Below are 24,927 nucleotides of genomic sequence, written 5' to 3' on the forward strand. Positions count from 1 at the left end.
TAACCCCAATCCTCTACAAGCTCTTCAAAACAATAGAGGAGGAAGCAACCCTCCCAAACTCATTCTATGAAGCCAACATCACCTTAATCCCAAAACCGGACAGAGAACCATCAGAGAAGGAAAACTACAGACCTATTTCTCTGATGAACATTGATGCTAAAATTCTCAACAAAATCCTAGCCAATAGAATTCAAAAAATCATCAGACAGATCATTCATCCGGATCAAGTAGGATTCATCCCTGGGATGCAGGGATGGTTCAACATTCGGAAATCCATAAATGTTATAAACCATATCCAAAAACAGCAAAACAAGAACCACATAATAGTTTCAATAGATGCAGAAAAAGCTTTCGACAAAATCCAACACCTCTTCATGCTAAAAACTCTAGCCAAAGTAGGCATAGATGGGAAAATCCACAACATAATCAAAGCAATTTATGAAAAACCCAACGCCAGTATCATACTGAATGGAGAAAAGCTAGAACCCTTCCCACTGAGATCTGGAACAAGACAAGGGTGCCCGCTATCACCACTGCTATTCAACATAGTCCTAGAGGTACTTGCAGAGGCCATAAGACAAGAAAAAGAAATCAAAGGCATACGTATAGGAAACGAAGAAGTCAAGCTTTCACTATATGCAGATGACATAATCCTATACATAGAAAAACCAGGAGACTCAATACAGAAACTGCTAGAACTTATACGAGAGTTTGGCAGAGTGGCGGGGTACAAAATTAACGAACAAAAATCAACAGCCATAGTGTACGCAAATAACACCAAGATGGAAGAAGATCTAACCAACAGGATACCATTCAAAATAGCAGAGAGAAGTATGAAGTATTTGGGAATAAATCTAACCAAAAGCGTAGGAGACCTATTCGAAGAAAACTACAAACTATTTAAAAAGGAAATTGAACAAAACCTCAAAAGATGGAATAACATCCCGTGCTCCTGGATAGGCAAAATCAATATCATTAAAATGTCTATACTACCACAAGCAATATACATTTTCAATGCAATTCCAATCAAATTGCCCAAAACATTCTTCACGGAACTGGATACAATGATTCAAAAGTTCATCTGGAAGCACAAAAAACCACGAATAGCTAGAACCATCCTGAAAAATAAGAAGTCAGCAGGGGGAATCACAATCCCGGACCTCTGGACATACTATAGAGCAGTGGTTATCAAAACAGCCTGGTACTGGCACAAAGACAGAAAGGAAGATCAATGGAATAGAATAGAAGCACCAAAAGGGAACCCACACAAATACAGCCAATTAATCTTTGACAAAAAGACCAATGACAGCTCAAGCAAGTGGGAAGGCCTCTTTGGTAAATGTTGTTGGGACAACTGGCTGATAGCCTGTAGAAACAAAAAAATAGACCCACATCTATCACCATACACTAAGATCCAATCTACATGGATAAAAGACCTAAACCTACATCCAGAAACCTTCAAACTCTTGCAAGAAAATGTAGGAAATACCCTGCAAGACCTAGGAGTAGGTCCCGACTTTCTAAGAAGGACACCAAAAGCAATAGCAGTTGAGAACAGAATAAACAAATGGGACCTCATCAAACTAAGAAGCTTCTGTACAGCAAGGGAAACAATCAACAAAGTAAAAAAGCAACCCACAGAGTGGGAGAAGATCTTTGCACACGATATAGGCGATAGGGGGCTAATTTCCAGGATATATAAAGAACTTCAAAACAACCAAAAAACCAAAACAAACAAGCCACTCAAGAAATGGGCACGGGAAATGGGCAAACATTTCACAAAGGAACAAGTCCAAATGGCAAACAAACATATGAAAAAATGTTCCAGCTCCCTAGCAATAAGGGAAATCCAAATTAAAACATCGATGAGGTACCACCTAACACCAGTAAGATTGGCCCACATAAACAAGAACACCAACGACGCTTGCTGGCGAGGATGCGGGGAAAAGGGAACCCTACTCCACTGCTGGTGGAGCTGCAAATTGGTACAGCCTTTATGGAAATCAGTCTGGAGAACACTCAAACAACTCAAAATCTGCATACCATATGACCCAGCAATAGCACTCCTAGGAATATATCCAAAACACCTGTTTTACGACAAACCAACATGCATCCCTATGTTCATTGCAGCACAATCAGTAATTGCAAAAACATGGAAGCAACCGAAATGCCCATCAGCAGAAGATTGGATAAGAAAGCTTTGGTTCATCTACTCCATGGAATACTACTCAGCTATTAAAAAAAACAAAATGCAGTTCTTTGTGGCTAAATGGGTACAACTGGAAACTATAATGCTAAGGGAAATGAGCGAATCCCAAAAGATTAGATACCACATGTTTGCCTTGATTTAACCTGTAATTTTTTGTTTGGTTGTTTGTTATTTTTTTTTTTTTTTGAACCTGTCATTGATACTGTCTCAACCCAGATGTTTCGAAGAAGGGAACTTGCATTATTTTTAACATATTGTTTACCCAATACTATGTCAATTAATTCCATAATGTTGTATATTGATACTGTGGCCTCGTTGGGGCTTTTAACTGACTGGATCTTTACTCTGTTAGACCTATTTTCAGACCATAGAAGGTCTCCCCAAGAGGCCACTGAACTTATCTGGACAATAAGACGCTGAACTTTATGCTAGGCATGTGTCTGCAAGCAATGAATCTCAACCGAACTTGAACTATGGTTATGCAACAAGGTGGAGGAATCCACCATGGGGGGAGGGGTATGGGAGGGGTGGGGGGAATCCCCAGTGCCTATGAAACTGTACTACACAATACAATGTAAGCAACAATAATAAAAAAAAAAAAAAAAAAATTATTTCTTATGCAGATACATGATATGTATTTATTTAAGCTATTTAACATGCACTATTTCACATACTTACATTTTTGTGGTGGGGACACTTAAAAATCCTTTTAAGCAATTTTCAAGTACATAATATGTTCTTATTAGCTATAATGACTATATTGCACAACAGAGTTACAGGATTTATTTCTTCTAACAGAAGCTATTAGATACTTTAAACAGCATCTTCCCTGTGGTAACCCTCATTCAACTCTACTTGTATGAGGTCAACTCCACAAAGAAGTGGGATCACATGATGACTGTCTTTCTATTCCTGGCTCACCCAGTATGTCATCCTAAAGGTTTATCTACACGCTCACAATGGGAAGATTCCTTGTGTATATTCATTATGTGCATATTCATTGTGTATATTATGCATATTTTCTTTGTCTCATCATCTGAGATTGACTCTACACTTCGGCTGATGGGAACAGTGCTGCATGGGAGTATCAGTTCTCTTCATTACACTGATTTCATTTCCTTTGGATATATACACATGCATACGTGCAAATATGTACATACATGCAACACACATACATACCTTTATCTATACACATATGTGTAGATACACACATCTGAATTGTGGGACTCCTAGGTCACATGGTGGCTCTGTTTGTCATTTGGTGAAGAAGCCCTACATGGTTTTCCACACTTTACATTCCCACCAATTATACACGGAGGCTTCCTTTTCTCCTTATCCCTGCCAACACCCACTCAGCTCACCTTTTTGACAACAGCCATGAGAAGCAATGATCTATGTTCTATTGATATAGCAGAGATAATATACAAACAAACAAAAATTCCCCTCATAGAACTTAAATGTCAATAAGTAGACAGTAGTATGGGTAGACCCAAGTATGGGCAGAAAAGAAGTATATTTGTGATAAAATAAATAGAAAACATAGAGCTGGCAAAATGGTTCTTAGGTACAGGTGTGGAAAGATGAAGTGATATTTTCAACAGAGTGTCTAGTGCAGGGCTCCTTTAGTTAGGCGATACTTAAACAAACCTCGAAGGGAAAAGGGAGACAGCATTGTCACAACTAGGAGGGTGTTCCACCTGGGAAACCAGCATGTGCGTAAAGCTCTAAGGAAGGCACAGGGAGGCTAGCATGTACATTGGTCCTAAAGAAGGCACATGGGTGGTACACTGTATCATGAGTAGGCCAGGGTAAAGGCCATAGCTTGACCTGGAGCAGAGTAGCACATGCTAAGCTAGCAGTAAGCAATAAAGCAAAGCACATTGGACTTCATGAGACAACAAAAGAACACGCAGTGCTACCTTGAATACTTGAGGTACCTTCAGGAAAAATGGCTATAGTTGGAAGTTAGCACAAATAAATGTCTAAACTTTCATCCAGCTGTAAAAATCAATTGCAGGACACCTAAAGCAGGCTACGTCTCTACAGACGGATTGCTACCAGCCCCCTTTGTCTTCACCCTTTCCCTGACAGTGATCCAGCACAGAAACGGAAGGAAATGTGGGCACAGCAGAACACTGGCTCACGGGGGGGATGACAGAGGCCATTTTTATGCACATAAAATTTGCAGATTAGGATTTTGAGAGATGATTAGTGTAGCAACTGAAGAGCCTGGAGTATTGGGGATGTCCTAAGTGAGACAGGTACATCTTTCCATGCACCTGACACCCTGCTTGGGGATGTGTGGGTACACTCTTGGCAGCAGACCAGAACACAGCAAAAGAAGATCAATATTTTTTTGCTTCACATTAAGTAAAAATCTAAAAATAAGCATTTTCCTTTCTAATCATTTCATATCATGCATGGAGTGTTCACTTTAATTTTCAAGTCCGTTTGCTTCATTTCTGTGAACCATTTGAGCTTTGAAAGTGTCCACCCAGCACGCTCTCTGCCTCAGCCTGCCAGTATGTGTTTTTCCATTCCTCTATCTCTTTCTTTGCTCATCCAATTATAAAATCCCATAACTATTTTAGTTAAAATGTGAAGCAAGGTCTTTTTTTAGGATCCCAACTTCTCAGTGACTAAATAATAGCTCCAAAGACAGTTTCCTAGCTTTTCATCCAAGAACCACAACTGGACTACCTACTGCTAAACTCAAGCCTGTTTAAAAACTTACCATTCTACTAGGCACTTTTTGCATTGCTTATTTTTTTTTCTGCTAAAATAAGCACATTGAGAGTCAATTAAAACACCCTTCAATAGGGATTGAAAGACTTTAAAAAAATCTTCCATAATGATCATCTATGTTACATTTAAAAAAAATCATTGATTTGAAAGGCAGAGTGACAGAGAAACAAGTAGAGACGAACAGCTTCCATTCACTCCCCATATGGTTGCAACAGCCAGGACTAGATCTAGCCAAAGTCAGGTACTTCATTTGGGTTTCCCATATGGAAGACCAGGCCTGAAATACTGACGATAACATCCAGTGCTTCCCAGGCACATCGGTAAGGAAACTGGATCAAAAGTGGAGCAGCTGAGGCTCAAACTAGTACTCTGGTATGTGGTGCTGACATCCCAAAATGCAGTTTAACTGACTATACCATAAAATCCATACCCACTATATGTTATTCACAATTACATTCAACAGTATGGTAGAAGTTCCAAAAAAACATACCAGGATCCGCAAACACCAAGACATGGAATGCTTGAGGCCTTACCATATGAAGGTAACTAGAATGTAAGCCAGTTATCACATTTTATAACCTCCTCCCCCACCCCACCCCCCCACACAGTAGCACAATGCCTAGAAGACAACAAAAATCTCAGGGAATGCTTGCCCCATGGACACTGAAGAAGGGACTATGGATTCCCCTTCTTCTCCATACACATTTTCTTGCAACTCTGCCTGCTGAGGCTCACAGGTGAAGCTGATACCAATGTGCACAGCAGAGAGTTCTGAAGGATACAGAGCACAATAGCCATGGGATCAGAGGTCACCAGAAGTAAGAAATATTCAGTCAGTCTAGCAAGAACTCTGGGTCAACAAGGCAAGTTCAGGCAAGTCCTTCCTGCGTATTCCCTTCCCAGTGTCTGCATCACCCTCCACCATTGGGACGAGGCAGCAAGAAAACAAGTCATGGGGACAACAGAGGACAGTCTGGTCCCAATAGAGTCTTACCTCGGCTGCAGGGACTCCCTCTGGTGGGCGGCAATGCAGCACAATCATGCCTTCAATGGGAACCTCTCTTCCTTGAGGATCTTGCTCAAAATTTTTTCGTAAGTCTGCAAAGAAGCATAAATATACCATACTTGGCTTTTGGGCCTGCATTTTTCACATTTCTTTCAAATATAATGTAATAGTCAACTTAGTGCCACTAGTTGATATAAACAAACATCACTTTTCTTCCCCCCAGTGTTGCAGAATAAGTGAATCATGTGCCCAAGTATTCACAAACACATTTGAAGTAAGCCTTAGCAACACTGCTCCTAATGCTCCAGATTGATGCAGAGAAAAGAATTATCAGAGGATCAGGGGGAAAAAATAATAAACCCTCATCATTTCCTGTGTCTTTGCCAGCATTATCCACCTGGCATCTAATGAAACACTTGGACTAATATATTGCCATCCACAGTTATTATGCGGTTGAGATGCACATGAATTTTTTTTTATTAACTAAAGAATGTATTATTAATCTATAACCTCTGTCATCCCTTAACCCTCTAGGGGACTCTAGAAGATAATAACAGAGTGAGATCACCTATTGGTCTTTTTATTTGTAACCAGGGAGAAGGGGTGACATTCAACCACAACAAAATCTATAACCTAGCCAACCAAACACATAATTAAAATATATAACAAACAGAAATGCTGAGTATTTAGACAGTGTCCTTCATGGAAGGCTTGAGGCACCCTGCAAACAAGATGCACTATTAACCTTTTACACATGGAAGGGTTGACACGTGGAGAGGTTAATTGGCTCACCAATGGCCACAGAGCATTCACACCAGGGATGAAAAGAAGTTACTGAGCCCATGACACCCAGTCTAAGTGTGAACCAGCGCTCAGGAGGAGGACACACATGGTCAGACAGCTCAGCAAGAAGAAAGGTGCTTTATTAGCGTTGCTTTCCTTTGCAGTCTCGGCTTCATTACAAAGAGTCAACCTGAACAGTTTTGCAGGTATCCTAAAGAACACTTTGATAATTTTGCAGCACAAGAGTAAGTCCTCTTTTCACTGAAAAGAATGGGATGCTAGAACCAAAACAGCTTGTGCAGTTCTCAACTGAAAAGATTACTCTCCCCCTTTCTGACAACGTATTTTTCTTCAAATCGAGTATCTCAAATTACAGGTTGTGGATTTATTGATTTAATGTTCTTCAGTGCTGTCGATAACATGAAATATATTCCCTGCAAAAAGCAGAGCTCATGAATCCGTTACATCGTTATAAACTGTATAAATACATTCAGTGAATGACAAGCGCAGCAACACGTGTAGCCACTTTCTGCAGAACTGTACTCATCACGTCTTCCCTCCTTGAGGCAACCAGTGTCTTGCCAGTAGCAGAGCCATGCATCTTAAAAGCTTCAAGCGGATGGGCAAGGTATGAGATCTCGAAAGGGCTTGCATTACAGGCAGGCAGCAGGATGTACCTTCTCACATCTCCACTGTGATTTCCTGTCTACCCCAGAATAGGAAAATTGCAACAATGCTGATGCAGAACTTTCGGCTCCAAGTCTGATGAAGGTCATAAGACTAGCTACAATGTTGAGAGGGAAGATACCACCAGCATCCCTCAGAATTAGAAAGAGTCCCAGCACGAGTCAACTACAGACTGTCCTCTGGTGCTCCAAAGGAAATTTAACAAAAATTCTTTCTCCACTGAACTGGTTATTCAAGAGAACTACATCAAATGTACTTGATCTTCAAGCAACGATGATCCTTAGGTACAAGATACTAACTTGTCAATACAAAAGGAGCTGTGTTTACTGTGGCCTCCGTTTGTCTTGGTTTTTATTTTTGCCGTATTTTTCCTTTTCCTTGAAACTGCTTGGTTTTCCAAAGGAAGCCTCTGTGTTGTTAAATTGTGGCACTTTTGACCACACCAGATAGTCTGCCTTGATTCGAATGGAGAATCCCAGGACATTGCATTTATCAGCTAATTCTTTGTTCTCTCCTTTGTAGGAAAGGTGATAATGCTTCGTTTAGGGTAATTTCTACATTTTACCACAGTAACTATTCAAGAAGTTGAAAAAAAACAGGGTGAAGTCCTCCCACCCCTCTTCCTGCTCTCTCAGGGAAAGAAATCATTAAAAACATATTATCAATACATATTAGTATATTAAACAATACATTATACTGTAATTCTGTATAAAATGCAAAATGTATTTATAACTTCTATATTTATGATTTCCATGGATATTTATCATTCCTGTAACTTCTAAGTCTATATTTATAATTTCTATAATCTCTTTAATTCCTATAATCATATAAGTATATAATTTATGTTATTAAAATATTTAATAATCTGCATGTTTGTAGTACTTTTATTTTTCATATTTACAATATGTACATACTAAACATTATAATTATATATGTATATGGACAAACACACATATCTTGTATCAACGCTGCAGCATAGGGCTGGAGACTCCATACCCGAGAAGGCTGCAAGACTCTAAGAAATCTCACACACATGGGCAGATTGCTATCCTATTAACTGACACCTAAAGTCCTGGGAAGGACACCAACAAGAGCCAGTGAGGACTCCCCAACATGGAGGCACAAAGATTAAAGACTAAAAGACCCTGGGAGGCATGGTAAGGGAACAATCAAAATATAAACTATGTGGATGCATCAGCGACAACAAGGCACCAATCAGGCTCCTATCACATCAAAGGAGACACCCGGGTGTTGCTGAGTACTGGCTACAGTTAATATTGGCACCAGGACCCTAACTCCAAGCTGGACGGACTCCTGAGCTCTGAGGAGGCAGAAAACTGCAGACAGATTCCACTAAGCAAGCGCTAAATTAAAAATTCTGGAACCATTGGGGCTGATGCCACAGCACAGTCAGCTAAGTCTCTACCTGTAATGCCAGCAAGCAACTGGGTTTGTGTCCTTGCTGTTCGACTTCCCATCCAGCTCCATGCGTACGATCTAGCAAAGCAACAGAAGGCAGCTCAAGTTCTTGGGACCCTGCACCCACATAGGAGGCCCAGAAGAAGCACCTTTTTCCTGCTTTTGGAACAGTTCAGCTGCATTGGTTGTGGTCAGTTGTGGAAAGAACAAATATGAGACCTCTCTTCCTCCCTCTCCTTTTCTTTTCTGTTTAGAGATTCATTATTTATTTTTATTGCAAAGTCAGATATACAGAGAGGAAAAGAGACAGAGAAGAAGATCTTCCGTCTGATGATTCACTCCCCAAGTGACTGCAACGGCCAATGCTGTGCCGATCCGAAGGCAGGAGCCAGGAACTTTCTCCAGGTCTTTCACATGGGTGCAGGGTCCCAAGACTTTGGGCCGTCCTCGACTGCCTTCCCAGACCACAAGCAAGGAGCTGAATGGGAAGCAGGGCTGCCAGGAATAGAGTTGGCGCCCATATGGGATCCTGGTGCGTACTAGGTGAAGACTTTAGCCACTAGGCCACAGTGCCAGGACTCCTCCCTCTCCTTTTCTATATAACTCTGTCATTCAAATAAAAAAACATGTTTAAAAAAATCACGGATGGACCCAGCACGATGGCGCAGTGGTTAAGGTCCTCCCCTTGCATGCCCGGGATCCCATATGGGCGCCGGTTCTAATCCAGGCAGCCCTGCTTCCCTTCCAGCTCCCTGCCTGTGGCCCGGGAGAGCAGTCGAGGATGGCCCAAAGCTTTGGGACCCTGCACCCGAGTGGGAGACCTGGAGGAGGCTCCTGGCTTCGGATTGGCATAGCATTGGCCGTTGTGCTCACTTGGGGAGTGAATCATCGGATGGAAGGTCTTCCTCTCTGTCTCTCCTCTCTGTATATCCACCTTTCCAATAAAACTAAAATAAATCTTTAAAAAAATCATGGAAACAAATCCTTAGACACAGTTAAGTGTTTGTCAGTGCTCAACTCTGGTCACCTCAACTAATCAGTTTCTGAACAGATATCCTAAACCCGTATTATTCAGCCTTTGCTATGCTGTGGCTTGAAGGATTCACAGAGGTACCTACGCATCTGACTCAAGCTTCCTGCTCATGTTCACCCCTGGCAAGAGCAAGTGATGTCTCAAGCGCATGGATCTCTGCCACCTACCGAGCCTCACACACGGAGCTCCTGCATCCTGGCCTCGGCTTTGCCCACCTCCAGTTATGGTGGGCATCTGGGATAGTACAGTAGATGCAAACTGCTTCAATTTTTCAAATAAACACTTTTTAAAAAGTCATTTCTTAGACAAAATGGCAACTGAGAACGTAAAGCAGGGAGTTCTGAACAGGATGAGACCTACCTGTGGTCAAGAAACCACCTGCCTGCCGTATGCTGCCACTGCAGAGCAGCAGGTGAAGCTGCCTGCATCCTATGTGAGAGCACCAGTTCAAATCCCGGCTGCTTCACTTCCATCCAGCTCCCTGCTAATGCACTCAGCAGAAAGCGCCAGCTGGCCCAAGTGCTTGGGATCTGCACCTACGTTGGAAGCCCGTTGTAGCCATTTTGGCAGTGAACTAGCAGGTAGATGGATCTTGTATCTGTTACCCTTTCTTTCAAATAAACATTTTAAAATTAAATACTGTGATGAAGAAAATATATGTGTGTAGGTGTGTGTGTATCATGGAGCAATAAACAGCATTCTAAACAGTGCAGAAAAATGGAATTGTTAAAACAAAAGATAGATACACCAGTCAGGATCGCGAAGAAAATGTCAGAAAGCCCACAAATTGTTTGAACAGAATATTAATACAGCATCCATGGTGTTCATGGGGGAGTTGTCTCAAGGTCCCCTTAGATTTCAAAAGCCACAGATGCGCAAGTTCCTTGCATAAAATAGGGTGATGGTGTATCCAGATAACCTGTTCTTCTGTGCAATCTATATCATTCCTACGTTATCTGGAATACCTAACTCAATGTCCATGTTATGTAAATACTTGTTAAGACTATCATGAAGGGAGTAAGAAGGAAATCTGCATACGTTCAGTACAGGTGCAGGTGTTTTTACCAAACATTTTCAAGCTGCCATCAGCTGGCTGTGGAGTCACGGACCCTGCAGCCACAGAGGGTAACTGCATAGAGAAACTGCTGGACCACAAAGCACAGGAAGTAGGTGCCAGCCTCTGGGGAAACTAAAGCAATCCTAGAACGCAAATGGTGAGGCCTAGAACATTCTGCTACATTGTGGTAGACCAGACTACAATTCATCAGATTCTATCATTTATTTTAAAAGCCTAGAATACTCATTTTCTATCTTCCAAACAAGTTGTTAGTCATGACCAAACAAACAACAATAGTACTCACATCAGCTAGGGCCAAGAGATTATAACCAGCCACAAACACCCCCCAGGAAAAATTACCTTTAAAATTAACTAATGAAAAGTGACTTAAGGGAAGGAATTAAGCACTTAGAAATTGTGGTTTTAAAGAAAAACCTGCAGTGGGCAGTAAAGTCACTTAAAAATTTGAAACCTAGCTATTTTCCATGATATAACTAAAAATATTTCTATAAATACGTGAAAAATCTGGAAGAAGAAATATATGCTGTAATCCAACGGCGGACATATGTGAGGTTTATCTGTTCCAGAACCCCAGCAGGCAGGCAGGCAGGCAGGCATCTTGGGGAAGAAGGTGGGAGCTAATGCCCAGGAATCCGAATTCAGAAGCTACCATCCTACCATACATGGCTAAGACCTTTCTTTGCCCTGTAATCTGAAGGTAGTAATTCCTACCATATTTCGCCTATCTATTAATGAGATTAAATGCTAAACACATGCTCATGTAGATCTTCTAGGAGTGCTGGGAACTGAATGACAGTCACACGTTGCTAAATCCCATCATAAAACTGAGATAATGAAAATAGGATAGTTTGGGAGCTGGTGTGGTGGCCTAGGGCTGCATGCAATACCAACATCCCATAACGGAACTCCAGTTCAGGTCCCTGTTGCTCTCCTTTCAATACACATCTCTATAATGGTGGAAATGCTATGTCAAACACAAGGGAAAGAGTATAACAGTTTTTTGGTTTGGAGGAATAAATAGAATTAGATCTATGTCTTATTTACCATAAGAAATAATGTTACATGGAAACCATAGCAGTAATAAATAAAATATTTACCGTCTCCTAGGAAGGAGAAGGCTTTTCCAGACCCAAAATCGAAGAAAGAACTCAGGGAAATTACATAAAAACTACAATGTAAGTTTATTTTGGAACCCAAAAAGAAATACTGAGATCTAAGCAGTTTTTTTTCATAATATGCATTTCAACAAATTCTTGAAAATCTTTAGAAACATGTATTTTAAAATATTTTGCACCAAAAATACACTTAATTACATGCCATTGTTCAAAGTTTTTGAAGGAGCCTCACATATAAAAAAGCTCTTATAAGAAAAACGAGAATGATAAACATCTTAAAATAGCAAATGGCAAAGCAATAAAATTTGCTAAAGATGAGAAACATATGGTTAACAAAAATATCCTTGGTCCAGCCCAATAGCCTAGTGGTTAAAGTACTTGCCCTATATCTGCCAAGATCGCATATGGGAACTGGTTCATATCCTGACTGCTCCAGTTCCCTTCCAGTTCCCTGCTGTGGCCTGGGAAAACCGTACCAGATAGCCCAAAGCTTTGGAACACTGCACTCATGTGGGAGTCTCCAAAAGAAGCTCCTGCCTCTGAACTTTGGATTGGCTCAGCTCTGGGAACTGTGGCCACTTGGAGAAGTAAACAGCAAATGGAAGATCTTTTTCTTTGTATTACCTTCTCTCTGGAAATCTGACTTTGCAACTAAATAAATGAATAAATAAACAAATCTTTTAAAATATATCCCAAAGGAGGGACAGACAATGGGCAATGGGTAACACACCACATTCCATACCAAGTGCCTGGGTTCAATTGTTAACCTTGCTTCCGATTCCACCTTCCTGCTAAAGCACAACTTGGAAACAATAATGTCGGCCCCAGCAACTGGATTCCTGTCATCCATGTGAGATATTCAGACTGAGCTTTAGTCTCCTGACTTTAGTCTGCCCAAGGGTCACCTGCCACAGGAATTTCTGCCTTTCTCTTTTCCTTCTTCTCTTTTTCACTGTACCAACACTGATTGACTTTTAATCTCTATATAGGTGAATTGTGTGTTACACTACATTATATCTCAATAAAGCTATTACAAATTCAATTATTACTATAGGATTGAAAAATTCCACTTCCAAACTTTCCTAATAAAATAGAGTTGTACAAAAATATATGATCTAGTGCAAGTCATCATTTATAATGCAGAATCATTGCAACTGTGTAAATATAGAATAATACAGAATGATTAATACCTTTCCATTCATTCATAAGATGGAACAGTACACGGTAAAAACAAAAAAAAAAGCCAAAGAGTAATCTGGAATATTTAAGAGCACAGGTAAATATTCAAGTAAGCTACTACATAAGATATGATTGATTGCATGATCTCTATGTGCTACATGTATGTTTAGTAGGTAAATATGGTTCATGCCCAATCACAGTATGTATATTTCACAGGATGCACCTGCTTTCAGGCAAAAGTAGTCGCCTTTGCACTAAAAGTTTGTTTGGATAAATAGCCCTTCTTTAGTCTTTATATGTTCAGTACATAAGCAACATCTTCTTCCATTCACCCACACTATGAGCATGGGCTGGACACTGTGCCAGGCACTGCGCGTGCTTAAGTGAACACGACACAGACCCCTCTATATTCCACAACACATTCTCTGGCAAGAAGAACAGATATTCAACCAGTAGATGAGAGGCTTAAGGATGGCCAATGAGACAAATGAGTAATGAGATGACCGAGGAAGAAGCTCCACATAAACACAGGATGCAGGAAACGATCTCAGAGAAAATCACTACCCAAGTATAAGCAGGGCATTCCACAAGCCTTCCAACAACACTCGAATAACTCGGCTTCAGCCACATGTGCACTGGTTTAATCACCCCTCCAACTTCTTTTAAGCATGCATATGCCCTCTTACTTTGTTCAAGTATCTGTAAAATACTGGTCCAGCTACTTCTTTTTCCACTGATCATGTCACATAATGCACATAAGTATACTTTAAAAAATATTTAAAACGCAAAGTTACACACAGAAAAGAAGAAACAGCAAAAGAGACGATCTATCTGCTGGTTCATTCCCCAAATGGCCATAATGACTGGAGTTGCGCTGATCTGAAGCCTAGAACCAGGAGTTCCTTCTGGGTCTGCTTTGCCAGGCCACAAGGAAGTAGCTGGATCAGCAGTGGAGCCTGCCTTGACCTGAATCGGTATTCATTGGGATGCCAGCACTACAGCTAGCAGCTTTTCTCACTAAGTCAGGATGCCAACCCCAATACAACTCTTACAAAATGCATTTGAGAAACAGGAAGACAGATGGGAGTGGGGCACAAGAGTTTCCCCATCTTCTGGCTCAGTCTGCAAATGCTCACAAAATCGGGGACTGTATCCTGTTGGAACCAAGAGCCAGGAACTCAGTGCAGGTCTCCCATGTAGATGGAAGGAACCCAATTAGCTGAGCTATAACCCGTATCTCCTATGTCTGTATTAGTAGGAATCTATAGACAGGAGCCAGGGCCAAACATGGAACTCAGATTCTTTCCATATGGCACCTGCACATCACGACCAACACCATACCTGCTAAGCTAAATGCTCAGCCTGCACACTCTTTCACCCAACTTATCTTCTAATGGTAGGAAAATATTCCAAAAATTCATGGAAATAAAATTAAATGCTTCTTTCAGAGGAAAACATTTTGAAATCCATGTACCTGGGTGGCCCTCAAAAAGTGTGCAGAAAAGATCTATTTTGAAAAACAAGGCATGAATTTCAAAATTATCTTGCACTAAAAGTAACATTTAACTCCATTCCCCAACACTTCTTGAAATGCTCTCCTCTATTTGGAAGGTGAAACATAAGTCGATGTATATCCACTCTCTGACCTCATTCATAAGCACGTGTACATGATCTGTGGGAGAAACTTTAACAGTTGCAATATCCTGTGTGAGGAATCTGAACCAAGTTGCATAATACATGCATAAAGATGGAATGCTTCAAAATGTGGTTCAAAACATAAAACTCCATCTTCTGAAAATTACAACTGTTTCGGATTATTGTATGTGCATGGGAAGAAAAAGAACCCTAAAGTGCAATTGCACAACAAAGAATTTGCCACTGGATGATTATGGATGCATTAATTATTTTCTGCCTATTTTTCTTCATGTTTCAAAGTTCCTGTGGTGAATACAGATTGCTTTACAACTGCCAAAAATAATGTAAGGCAAATCCCTCTCTCCTAAGACTTGTCATGAGCCTCTGCACCAAGCTCAAGAGAACCAAAAGCTAGAAAGGTACATTTTATTTCATGTGATTGTACAAGTTCCACTTCCACAACGTCTATCAAAGAAGCAAGCCAGAAGGAGCATATGCTTTAACTTTGGTATGTTGTGAATTATAAAATATTCTTTCCCAATATTATTTCAATTACGGGAATCTGTACGAAAGGCAAAACTTTCCACTTGCTTTTGCCATTGTCTTATCGCTGGCACTTAGAAGGATGTACATGATTGTCACTTAATACCCAGAGATATATTGCATAAAAGTCATGGGGAAGAAAGCACACATTTATTTTGATATAAAACCTTCTGAAATCCATGCATACATAGGCCTGCAAAAACTTAGCAGAAATGTGTATTATAAAACTAACCAATTTTTGAGGCAAAAATTTCCATTCTGACAGGAACCCATTCAAGTGCCTTCCTATTTGTTGAGTGATTGAGTGAACAAATTGAGCTCCCATTTTGAGTCATCTGAATGATAATTTTTAACTAATAAGTTGGTCTCTGGTAGTTATGATGACTAGGCAAAGCAAATCAGGAATAATGAGGCACTACAGTGATGTGAAAATGACATCCTTATCATTTCCACACTGAATGACACAATCCGCACAGAGCTACTTCCACTCCTCCTTTATGCTCTCACTCCCTTCCTCCCCACCAGTTCTACAGAAGAATGGCAGCAAAGCCACAAAGACAATGACAGTAGAGGGCAAGCAGAGGGAAACATGTCCATGCAAGGTGCTTGGCTAATCTGTCAATCATTTAACCAGCCATAGGATCATCTGGAGCCAGCAATTCCTGCCAACAGGCATCACATGCAGAACTAGACCACAGGAAGTAGCAGCCGCCCTTTCCTCACCCCGTGTCCTGTTTGGCCCTTTGCTCATTTTCCTCTCATGTTACTATGCTAGAACAATCATTGTAGCACAAGAAAATCAATACAAATCCAATCCCAAAGAATAGGTCTTCGCAGTTCAGCAACACCAGGGAGTGATCAGCTCGTTCAACATTCTGGCAGTTAATGCAATGAAATAAAAATAATTTACTCATTCAAAACAAATCAACCAGTGAAAACTCATATACATTTCTTAAATAGTCATACTCACAGGCATCTGTTAAGATTGCAAGAGGATGACCCAATGTCCTGTTAGTTGTCCAATTCTATTAATGTTCAAATTGGAAATGAATCTTTCCCACCCATATTCTTCTGAAGGAAAAAAGAAATAACCTCACTACGTGCAGATCATTTGTCCTTGTCAAAGGGCTGGTTACATGCAAAATGGATACACACCAGGAAAATGGAAGTCAAGGTCTGATGCCCCCATTTGGTTCTACTTCACTCCTCAAGCTATGGTCTGAGAAGCCAACAATTTCCCCCCATGAAGCGCTTATGTCAGGAGATTCCTCTCCTCCACATGACATCTTCCTCGATTAGACACGGATTCTACACTCCACTCTTGCCAGGCTGGCTTAATCCCTCTCCCTGGCTTGGATCTTCACATTCTGATTCACAGATCCATTTCCTGACCCACGAATCTATATTGGGAGGAAGCTGTTACTGCTTTTTCCTTCACATCTTTATTTTAGATCTTCTTCTTATGTCAGCCATGTATCCTATTGGACAACTGGTCCCAAAGCACTTCTCCACAGGTAGATTCCTCCATGTCAGAGACATCTATGAGAATTCTTCCCCTGTAAAATTCCTGCACATTGCAGCAATGATACCTGTTAAACAACTGTCAAGGACGTCTGCAATCCCCACAAACTGCATCACTGTGGACTGACTGCTGTCCCATGCTACCGGGCCCACGCTCAGTAGCCCAGTACACTTAGCAAGACAGCAGGTGCTTGGCTGATGGCATGAGTCCAGCCATGCACAGGTGCTTTCAGGCTGTTTTCAAGACCATAAAAGGACATTGGGACCCCATGGGATCCCCTGTGCTCCACTGCTAAACTGCTGCTATCAACAAGCCATTTTACAACTAGCAATGTGTGGCATTATCCCATTCACAAGTCATGCTGTTGGGTGCAGTTGGTGAGGGCACAATGGTGTAGCTGAGAGAACAACTGTACCTGTGTCAGTGGCAGGGACGTGATTTTCAGGCATGGAGTGGGGGAGGGAGAGTGCAGGATGTTATATAGATACCTGCAATTTTCCAAAGTGCTTTGAGAATTAATTTTACCTCTTTTCTACTGAGCTACTTTCAACTCAATAGATTTGATTTTATTTTATTTACAAGGACACACAAAAAATAACAATCCAGCTTCAGCCATAAATTAAGGATATCTTCAAAACAAAGACTACAAAAATCTTTTTGTGTTTTTTTTTTTTTATAGTCACAGGTTAGTAGGTTTGCTTGTGTATTTTTTTAAAGACAGAGACACAGATAGAGAAACAGACTGACAAAGATCCTATGTCTTCTGGTGCTCTTCCTAAATGCTCCAACATCCAGGACAGAGCCAAGACAAAGACAGCACACCGGAACTCAGCCAAGATCTCCCACAGAAGTGGCAGGGATACAGCTATTTAAACGATCACTGCTTTACCTAAGAATGTGTTTCATCAAATTTGCAATAGTACAGGACTGATATTCAATCAGAGGTACTCCAATATGGAATACAGGTATACCAAGTGGGGCATACCAAGTATACCAGGTGTACCAAGTGGTATACCACTGTGCCACATGGTTACCTCAAATCAGTCTTGACTATGACTCTAAGGCTGACTGAAAACCAAAGTAGGCCACTGGTCTGGGCTTATTGAAAAAGTGATAACCCTAATATGACCATGTGTGAAAGAAGTGGTGGCATGGTCAAATGAGGTGAGGAAACAATCAGTATAGCTACATTAGCCATCCTGATACTCCATCTGTCACTTCAGCACTTCCCAATCAGTGCCCTCCCCTCACCCTTCTGTCTCAATGGCATCAGTTTCCCTTCTGCTTGTGTTGACTCACTGCTTCAGGCATCTCAGGGCCATGATTCCCTGCTTTTCTTTCAGCACATCTCCCCACGGACTACTATTATAACCCAGACTACTGTGGCTTGCTCTCTCTTGCAATCAGACCCTACTTCCAGATGACTGATTACTCCACATGGGCACTTTAATTCTTTTTGAGTTGAACCCCTTCCCCTGAGTCAGCCGAAGCATCTTACCTGCCTAGACATATATTCTGGCTCCAACGGATGCTGTGACAGGCATTTATGGGACAACGTGACCACCTGGGTCTACAAAGATACTCAGCACATCTCCCTCAGAAAAGAACTGTGCATAGGAAATATATTTAAAGAAACCAGGCCTGTGGAGAGTTTTACGAGGTTAGCTTTTATCCAAATTCCACAGAAGGCATTGGGAGTAGATGGTACTGCTTGGACTGAACACTATGTAAAGGACAGATGAAATTTGACTAAAATAGATGTTAACCATCTTTAACAGGAAAAGGCACTAGGCAGAAATACAGAAATTCTTTGGCCTCCTACTTTTAAGCTTTCAAATATAATCCAAATACAGTTGATAACACATTTTCTATCTTTATACCACACTATCCTGAAAGCCTAAGGGATACAGTATCCCTAAGTGTCACATTCTGTAAGTTTTAAAGTACTCCTGTTCTACTTGCACCGCTAATGAGAGTATTGAGTCTCAGTCGAACACAGAAATAGTCACCCAATCAAAAAGGTTTTTGAAGGAAAACAAAAGTTTTCAATCCCAGGAATCACTGAACTGTCAGGGCCCAGCTGGTTCCCAGGTAGTATGGGAACAAGGACATGGATACTGCTCAATTCCCACATCTCCCACAGCAGATGAGAGCCCATCACACAGCTCACCACCCTAGGGAACACACCAACACAGAAGCAAATGCAAGGTCAATGGAACAAGCTTTTCAGGCCGACAGAGGCAGGCAGCATCATCCCTGACTTTCGGAGTGACCTCCCAGCCCTATCCAGGTAATGAGATGTGAACCAGCCAGGAGCTTAAAAAGAAACGACCTAAAAATATCCTCAAGATTTCAATGCTTACCACCTCATTTTAATTCAGCAGCAGTGCTGCAGAGGGATGGAAGAGAAAAAAATGGGAGGGGAAAGTCACGAAGCAAAGCCAACCCAGCGGCAAGAAGAAATACATTTTAGAGGCACAGTTGAGTTTTTGAGTTTTTGATTCTTTCCTCATTCCAAGTCTCCCAGGTGTCAGGAAGGTCAATCAGGACAAGATCTGGCCAGCGCTGTGAGCATGTCAACATGGCGTTATGTGGCCAGTGTCAGCAAACACATCAACAGCGGGCTCTGCCATCAGGCAATGAGCACATCAGGCACGTGCCTGGTCCCATAGGGCAACTAAAAGGAGGAAAAGTAAACTGTACTTTCCTTTGCCTCTTGTTAATCTTGCTAAAAGGGTAGTGGACTCTGGGTGACCTTGGGTCAGATGTGGCTTACCTCTTCTGCAATCAATACCATATTATCTTTTAAATTTCATTAGGACACCTAGGAAACAAGACTTGAAATCATAGCCCACAAGAACCAACCACTTATTCTTGGTGGGGGGGGCACTTTTCAGGAGAACAGAATTGTGTGCAGCTGTGAATCAGAAATGGTGGCCAGTACGCATAGAAGAGGGCAGTTATATGACCACATTGGACATGGAAAGCACTGTGCTGTAGAACAGGGGTCAGGCTGAGAGGTAATTCCTCTGGAGCCAAGGATAAGAAATTTAGGAAGCCACCAGTTCTGGTGTGTACACAGCACAGTCTTGTTTGAATATATTTTTTAAAAGAGTCATTATGGAAGCTAAGAAATGGAAGAGAAGATTGCATTGAAGAAATAATGCATGTTTATAGTAAGTGGAAAGACATTATTAGAGACAGGTTGTACATGTAGGTACTTAGTCTGAAAGTCAAGATGCTAGTTGGGATGCCAGTATCCCATGTCAGAGGACCTGGGTTCAAGTACCAGCTTATTAAGCTTTCTGATAAAGTGATCTTGGGAGGCAATGATGATGGTTCAAGCAGCTGGGTTCCGGCTACCTACATGGAAGATAACTGCCCAGCTCTTTGCTTCACTCTCAATTCAACCATGACTATAAACATATGTAAACAATGGAATGCTGGACTGTCTGACATTGTACCATAAGACTGATGTATTTATGACTACTTATGAAGGACTATACTACTGTAACAATATGGGGAAAATTTGTCTGTGGGATGGGAATTTCAGGGGGGGGAGGTAAAGCCCCAGACCCTATGGAATTATATCATAAAATTCAAAATAAAAAATGTGCATACAAAAAATTAAAATGTAATTAAAGCACAAGTTGATCTCAATGCAAAATCCATGTGAAATTTGCTTACACATTTTCCCTGAACTTTGGAAGCAATATACAGACAGATTTACTTTGGGGCAGGATGAAACTGCAGGAAAGATAAGAGCTAGAGGTAGGCTGCACGTCTTTTCATTAGCCCTTGACCAAAATACAACCAAATGCAAGTTCACATCAGTTCTGGTAGAGTGAAAACCAAGAGACTTGTATTGAATTTGGGATGACTACCAGATACCCCATTGGATAAGGGAAATGGGCAGTGCTGGGAGATGATGTCCAATGCCAAGGCTGAGAGCAATGTGGTACTAGAGAAAGTCATGAAGAGGAATATTCTACCTTGAGTGGGTTTGTGGATTAAGGAGGGAAGAGTCTCCATGAGGACAATGAGACTACCAGAGAGGATATCTTTATAGGAGGCTCAACTCCAGTCACCGAGAAGGAAAATCTTGAACGCATTAAAACCACTAATATCACCCTGGTCTCTACATCTTTTTCTGAAAATCTTGAAAATATAAGCCTAATCTTCACATGTGGACCAAATTGTCATCTGTTGTTAAAGATTTAACTCCGGCTGTGGTTCCTGCTCTTATTTTTCTGTCAAATTTTAACAAGGACTGTCTATCCCACTCTGCTTTCTCATGTCCTGTGGATTCCCAGAGCCACACTTAGCCTCTCACGACACTGCTTTGCCCAGATGAATACAGGTTCATACTGTTAGATCCAACCAATCCTTCCATCTTGTCACCTTACTCTTTCAGCATATTAACACTATTGACCATTTATTCTGTCATAAATATCCTATGAGTCCGATTTCCTAGTGTTGCTTCATCTCTTCTGTCACATTAATGCGCTCCTTCTAAATTCACTCTTTAATCACTTACAAAATATCATTCATAACCAGCTGTGCTGTCATAGCCAGAGAAATCAAGGGTGGAGAATGTATATGATGAAAAAAAAATCAGTATTTCTGATTAAAATTCTGCCCTTTCTGTCTTCCTGTTAGAACCATCCTAACTATCACAATGATGTGCTGGTGGCTCTTGTGTTGTGTTTTTTATCCTGATCATATCTCCCACAGTTGTAGGCTCATAAATAACTTCAGATGAAAGCCATTGAATGCTACATGAAACAGGATCAAAACCTGAACTCAAGACCTTGCTAACTCAACTTGTTTCCTCTACTATGTCATCTCACCATCAATTCAGTTACTTAAAGCAAAAACCAAGAAAGTCCCCAAGCTGCAGGGGTCCCTAAACCCCCGTCTTACTTCTTCTTAATCCCATATTTATGCAACCACATACTCATTTTAATTCTCCTTTCTGGAGCCTCAAACCTGTCCCTTGTTCTTCAAATTGAATTCTCCCTCCAAAAGTTCACGGGTATGTGTAAAACTTTCTTTACTTGGGTCTTGCTCTCCTTAAATCTATTGCAGAGAATCAGAGTATTGGGGACATTTAATAATACCCCTATATATGGCACCTCAATACTCTCAAAGCACATTTTGGTACAATTTGAACCAACTCAAATATCCTCCATAATTTCCCTATCTACTTCCTGCTAGCTCTATCTCTTGCCATCTTGAGATTTATTCCCTTGAAATATAGTATGGCTTGGTTTCCTTCTCACAGGCTATACCATCATCCCATTCTTCCATGCAATTGCTCAAGTTTCTTTCTTACGCATGATTTAAAAGTTGTAATTCTCATTCTTCCTCAGGAATCACCTGAGGCATTAATTTGAATCATCCACCTGAGCTCTCAGGATCAAGCGTACAATAAGCTAGAGCATACTGTGTGCTGACCCAAAGCCACATCACACTGAAAACACTTTCCTATTAGACCATAGCTTCTTGAAAGAAACGGACAGCAATCTATTGATTATCGTATTGCATGGAACAAGCTAGGTAGTTCATTATTCATGAATTGCTGACACTTACAGCCTATAGTTAGCATTCCATTGCTGCTTAGCCAATTTCTGCAAGACACCTTCTTGACTACATACCACACTGCAAGGATCTGAAACCCATGTAAGAACATCACTGGGTTCAGTATCCTTGATGACTGAAAAAGACCACTATTCATTGCGCCTATCAGTTCTTTGTATTTTCTGATTTCCTTACTAGGAAATGAAAATTAGATGAACTTAAAATCTATATCCATTCCCCAATACATTTTTACTTTAAAAAAAAATTGGAATGGCACACTAAATGAAACTATGATTTCCTAAAATGGTGATGGCTACATTCCTATAAAATACACTAGGTAAAATGACAGTTGGCAACAAACAACATGAGGAATATAGTTTGTAGAAATTTTCTCTTTGCCATCTTCAGCAAGATATGTTACAAAGCAATGCACTTATGCGTTAGTGCTCCCCAACATTAATGTTGGTGCTTTCAATTATGCATATATATACATACTCACATATATATGTAACAGAAGTAGCATAATGTATATACCTTCTGCACAAATCATCCTGTTCTGTTCATGTAACCACAGACTTGTAGCTCAGCATTCCCCTCATTTTTTAAAACTAAAGTGTCCCTAAGCATGGAAGGAAATGTGTCCTCAGGCCATTCACCAGTAGAACTTAAAAAGATGTGACATGTACAAAGTGACATCTATGTTTCATGATGCAGCTCCCAAAATCATGCAAATTTTGCCTTCTACTCCATTTTATATTTATATTTACTTTAATGGCCTAAAGGGGAATACAGCAGGTGCTTCAGAAAGATACGTTGCGTATGCTTTGTGACTTCTGTCTAAAAACACCCCAGCGGTGTGCTACACAGAGAGCACTTTGAGAAGCTAGAAAAGGACACTTTAAAAACTCATGGAGAAATGGAATTAAAGGCTGTTTAGGGGGCAGATCTCTGTCCTTAAGTCTTTAAGATGCACATGTTCCAAATGGGAGTGAGTGCATCTCTGCTCTTAATCCCAGCTTCCTGCTGATATGCCCTTTGGAAGGCAGCAAGAGATAACAACGGTGATTGGATCCATTCTACCAGTGTGGAACTCTACTTTAAGCCTCATTCAGCTGCAGCCACTGAGAGCAGTTGGAAAACGAAGTCATGGACAGGAGCATTCTGTTGCTCTACTTCTCAAAATAAAAACAACCTCCCTCCAAAACTCAGTTATGCTTATGATATTATCAATGAAATTGAAATCCAGGCGATTTTCCCTAACATGCATCTTCTGTGAGCATGATGAGATCTCATAGGCAATGTTTTCAAGTACTTGCAGAATAAAATAAGCACCTTTCAATAGCATCGTTCCATAAACTTTCTGAAGTGCCTGGCTTGCTTGTATCCAGTTTACAGGTGTTACAGCCATATGGGAGAATGCTCCATCACCGGGTATTTCTGGTTATAGCTCAACCCCATGCATGCCACTGAAATTCCTAACTTCTGTTATGTTGCTTATGGCCTAAGAGAAGGAAGTTCCTACTCTTGCAAGACAGAGTTTGAATGTGTCCCAAAGTTTTCTAGGCTGATTAGCTCCTTCCTTTATAACTGTTACTGGTGTATAGTGATTTCTCAGAAACGACTCACTTACAAGGTATGTGACCTGCATGGTTGCACAGCACCACATACTTGATTTAACAATTCGCTGTTAGCAGTGTGATAGTCTTCTTTTCAAAGGGTCTTCCATCTTCATTTTGCAATGGGTCCCAAAAGTTACCGCCCCCAAACTGTGTGCCATTGTTATGTAAATAGGTCAGCCATAAGTAGAGTTCAGTTAGAATATTACATCTGTGTGCCATACCTCCAGGTGAATGCCACAACACTCAGGTGCATTCACTACTGAAGGATTGCAGCCTGCATCAGCACTCGTTTCCTTCCCTGACAAGGTGCTTTGAAGCAACACACAATTTTTTTTCCAGGATTCAGACTCTGCTATCTCTGCATGGTCTTCCTATTACATTTATTTCAATGAGAGGTGAGGACTGACCTTTAGCAGACATACACTTCTTCCGACTTTCTTCCTTGGCTTAGGGAAGGAGGTTTAAACTTTTGAGATATGTCCTAAATAAGGACATCTTGAGCATTGGTTTCTATAATGCTTGGAATATGGTTAATGGTCTGTTAAGGGAGGAAAGGAGCAATACCAATGATTTCCCAAACCATGCAATGCACATCACAGAATCAAGAGGCTAGAATGCTTCATTACTCACATTTCCCTGTTGACCTCTTCTTCAGAGTACCATAGGTAGTTAGGAAACAAGGAAGAACAAAGATTCTTCCCACATGATTGTCTTTGTGAAACACAAATTTGCTAAGAAGCTAGGCGGCTTGTTAGTAGTGTGGCATATGTCACA

The 24,927-nt window shown here is 40.9% G+C and overlaps 1 protein-coding gene across 1 annotated transcript in view; it reads right to left on the minus strand.

The window, feature by feature from the left end:
• UNC5D (unc-5 netrin receptor D) overlaps positions 1-24,927 on the minus strand; it is a 525,876-nt gene that overhangs the window by 180,367 nt on the left and 320,582 nt on the right. Inside the window, exon 4 of the mRNA XM_040994252.1 lies at positions 5,949-6,052. Within this exon, the coding sequence (XP_040850186.1) occupies positions 5,949-6,052 (104 nt within the window). The remainder of the gene's footprint in view (positions 1-5,948; positions 6,053-24,927) is intronic.

The sequence above is a fragment of the Ochotona curzoniae genome, unplaced genomic scaffold (assembly GCF_017591425.1).
Source record: "Ochotona curzoniae isolate NIBS_2020 unplaced genomic scaffold, NIBS_Ocur_1.0 contig_899, whole genome shotgun sequence".
NCBI classification, from domain to species: domain Eukaryota; kingdom Metazoa; phylum Chordata; class Mammalia; order Lagomorpha; family Ochotonidae; genus Ochotona; species Ochotona curzoniae.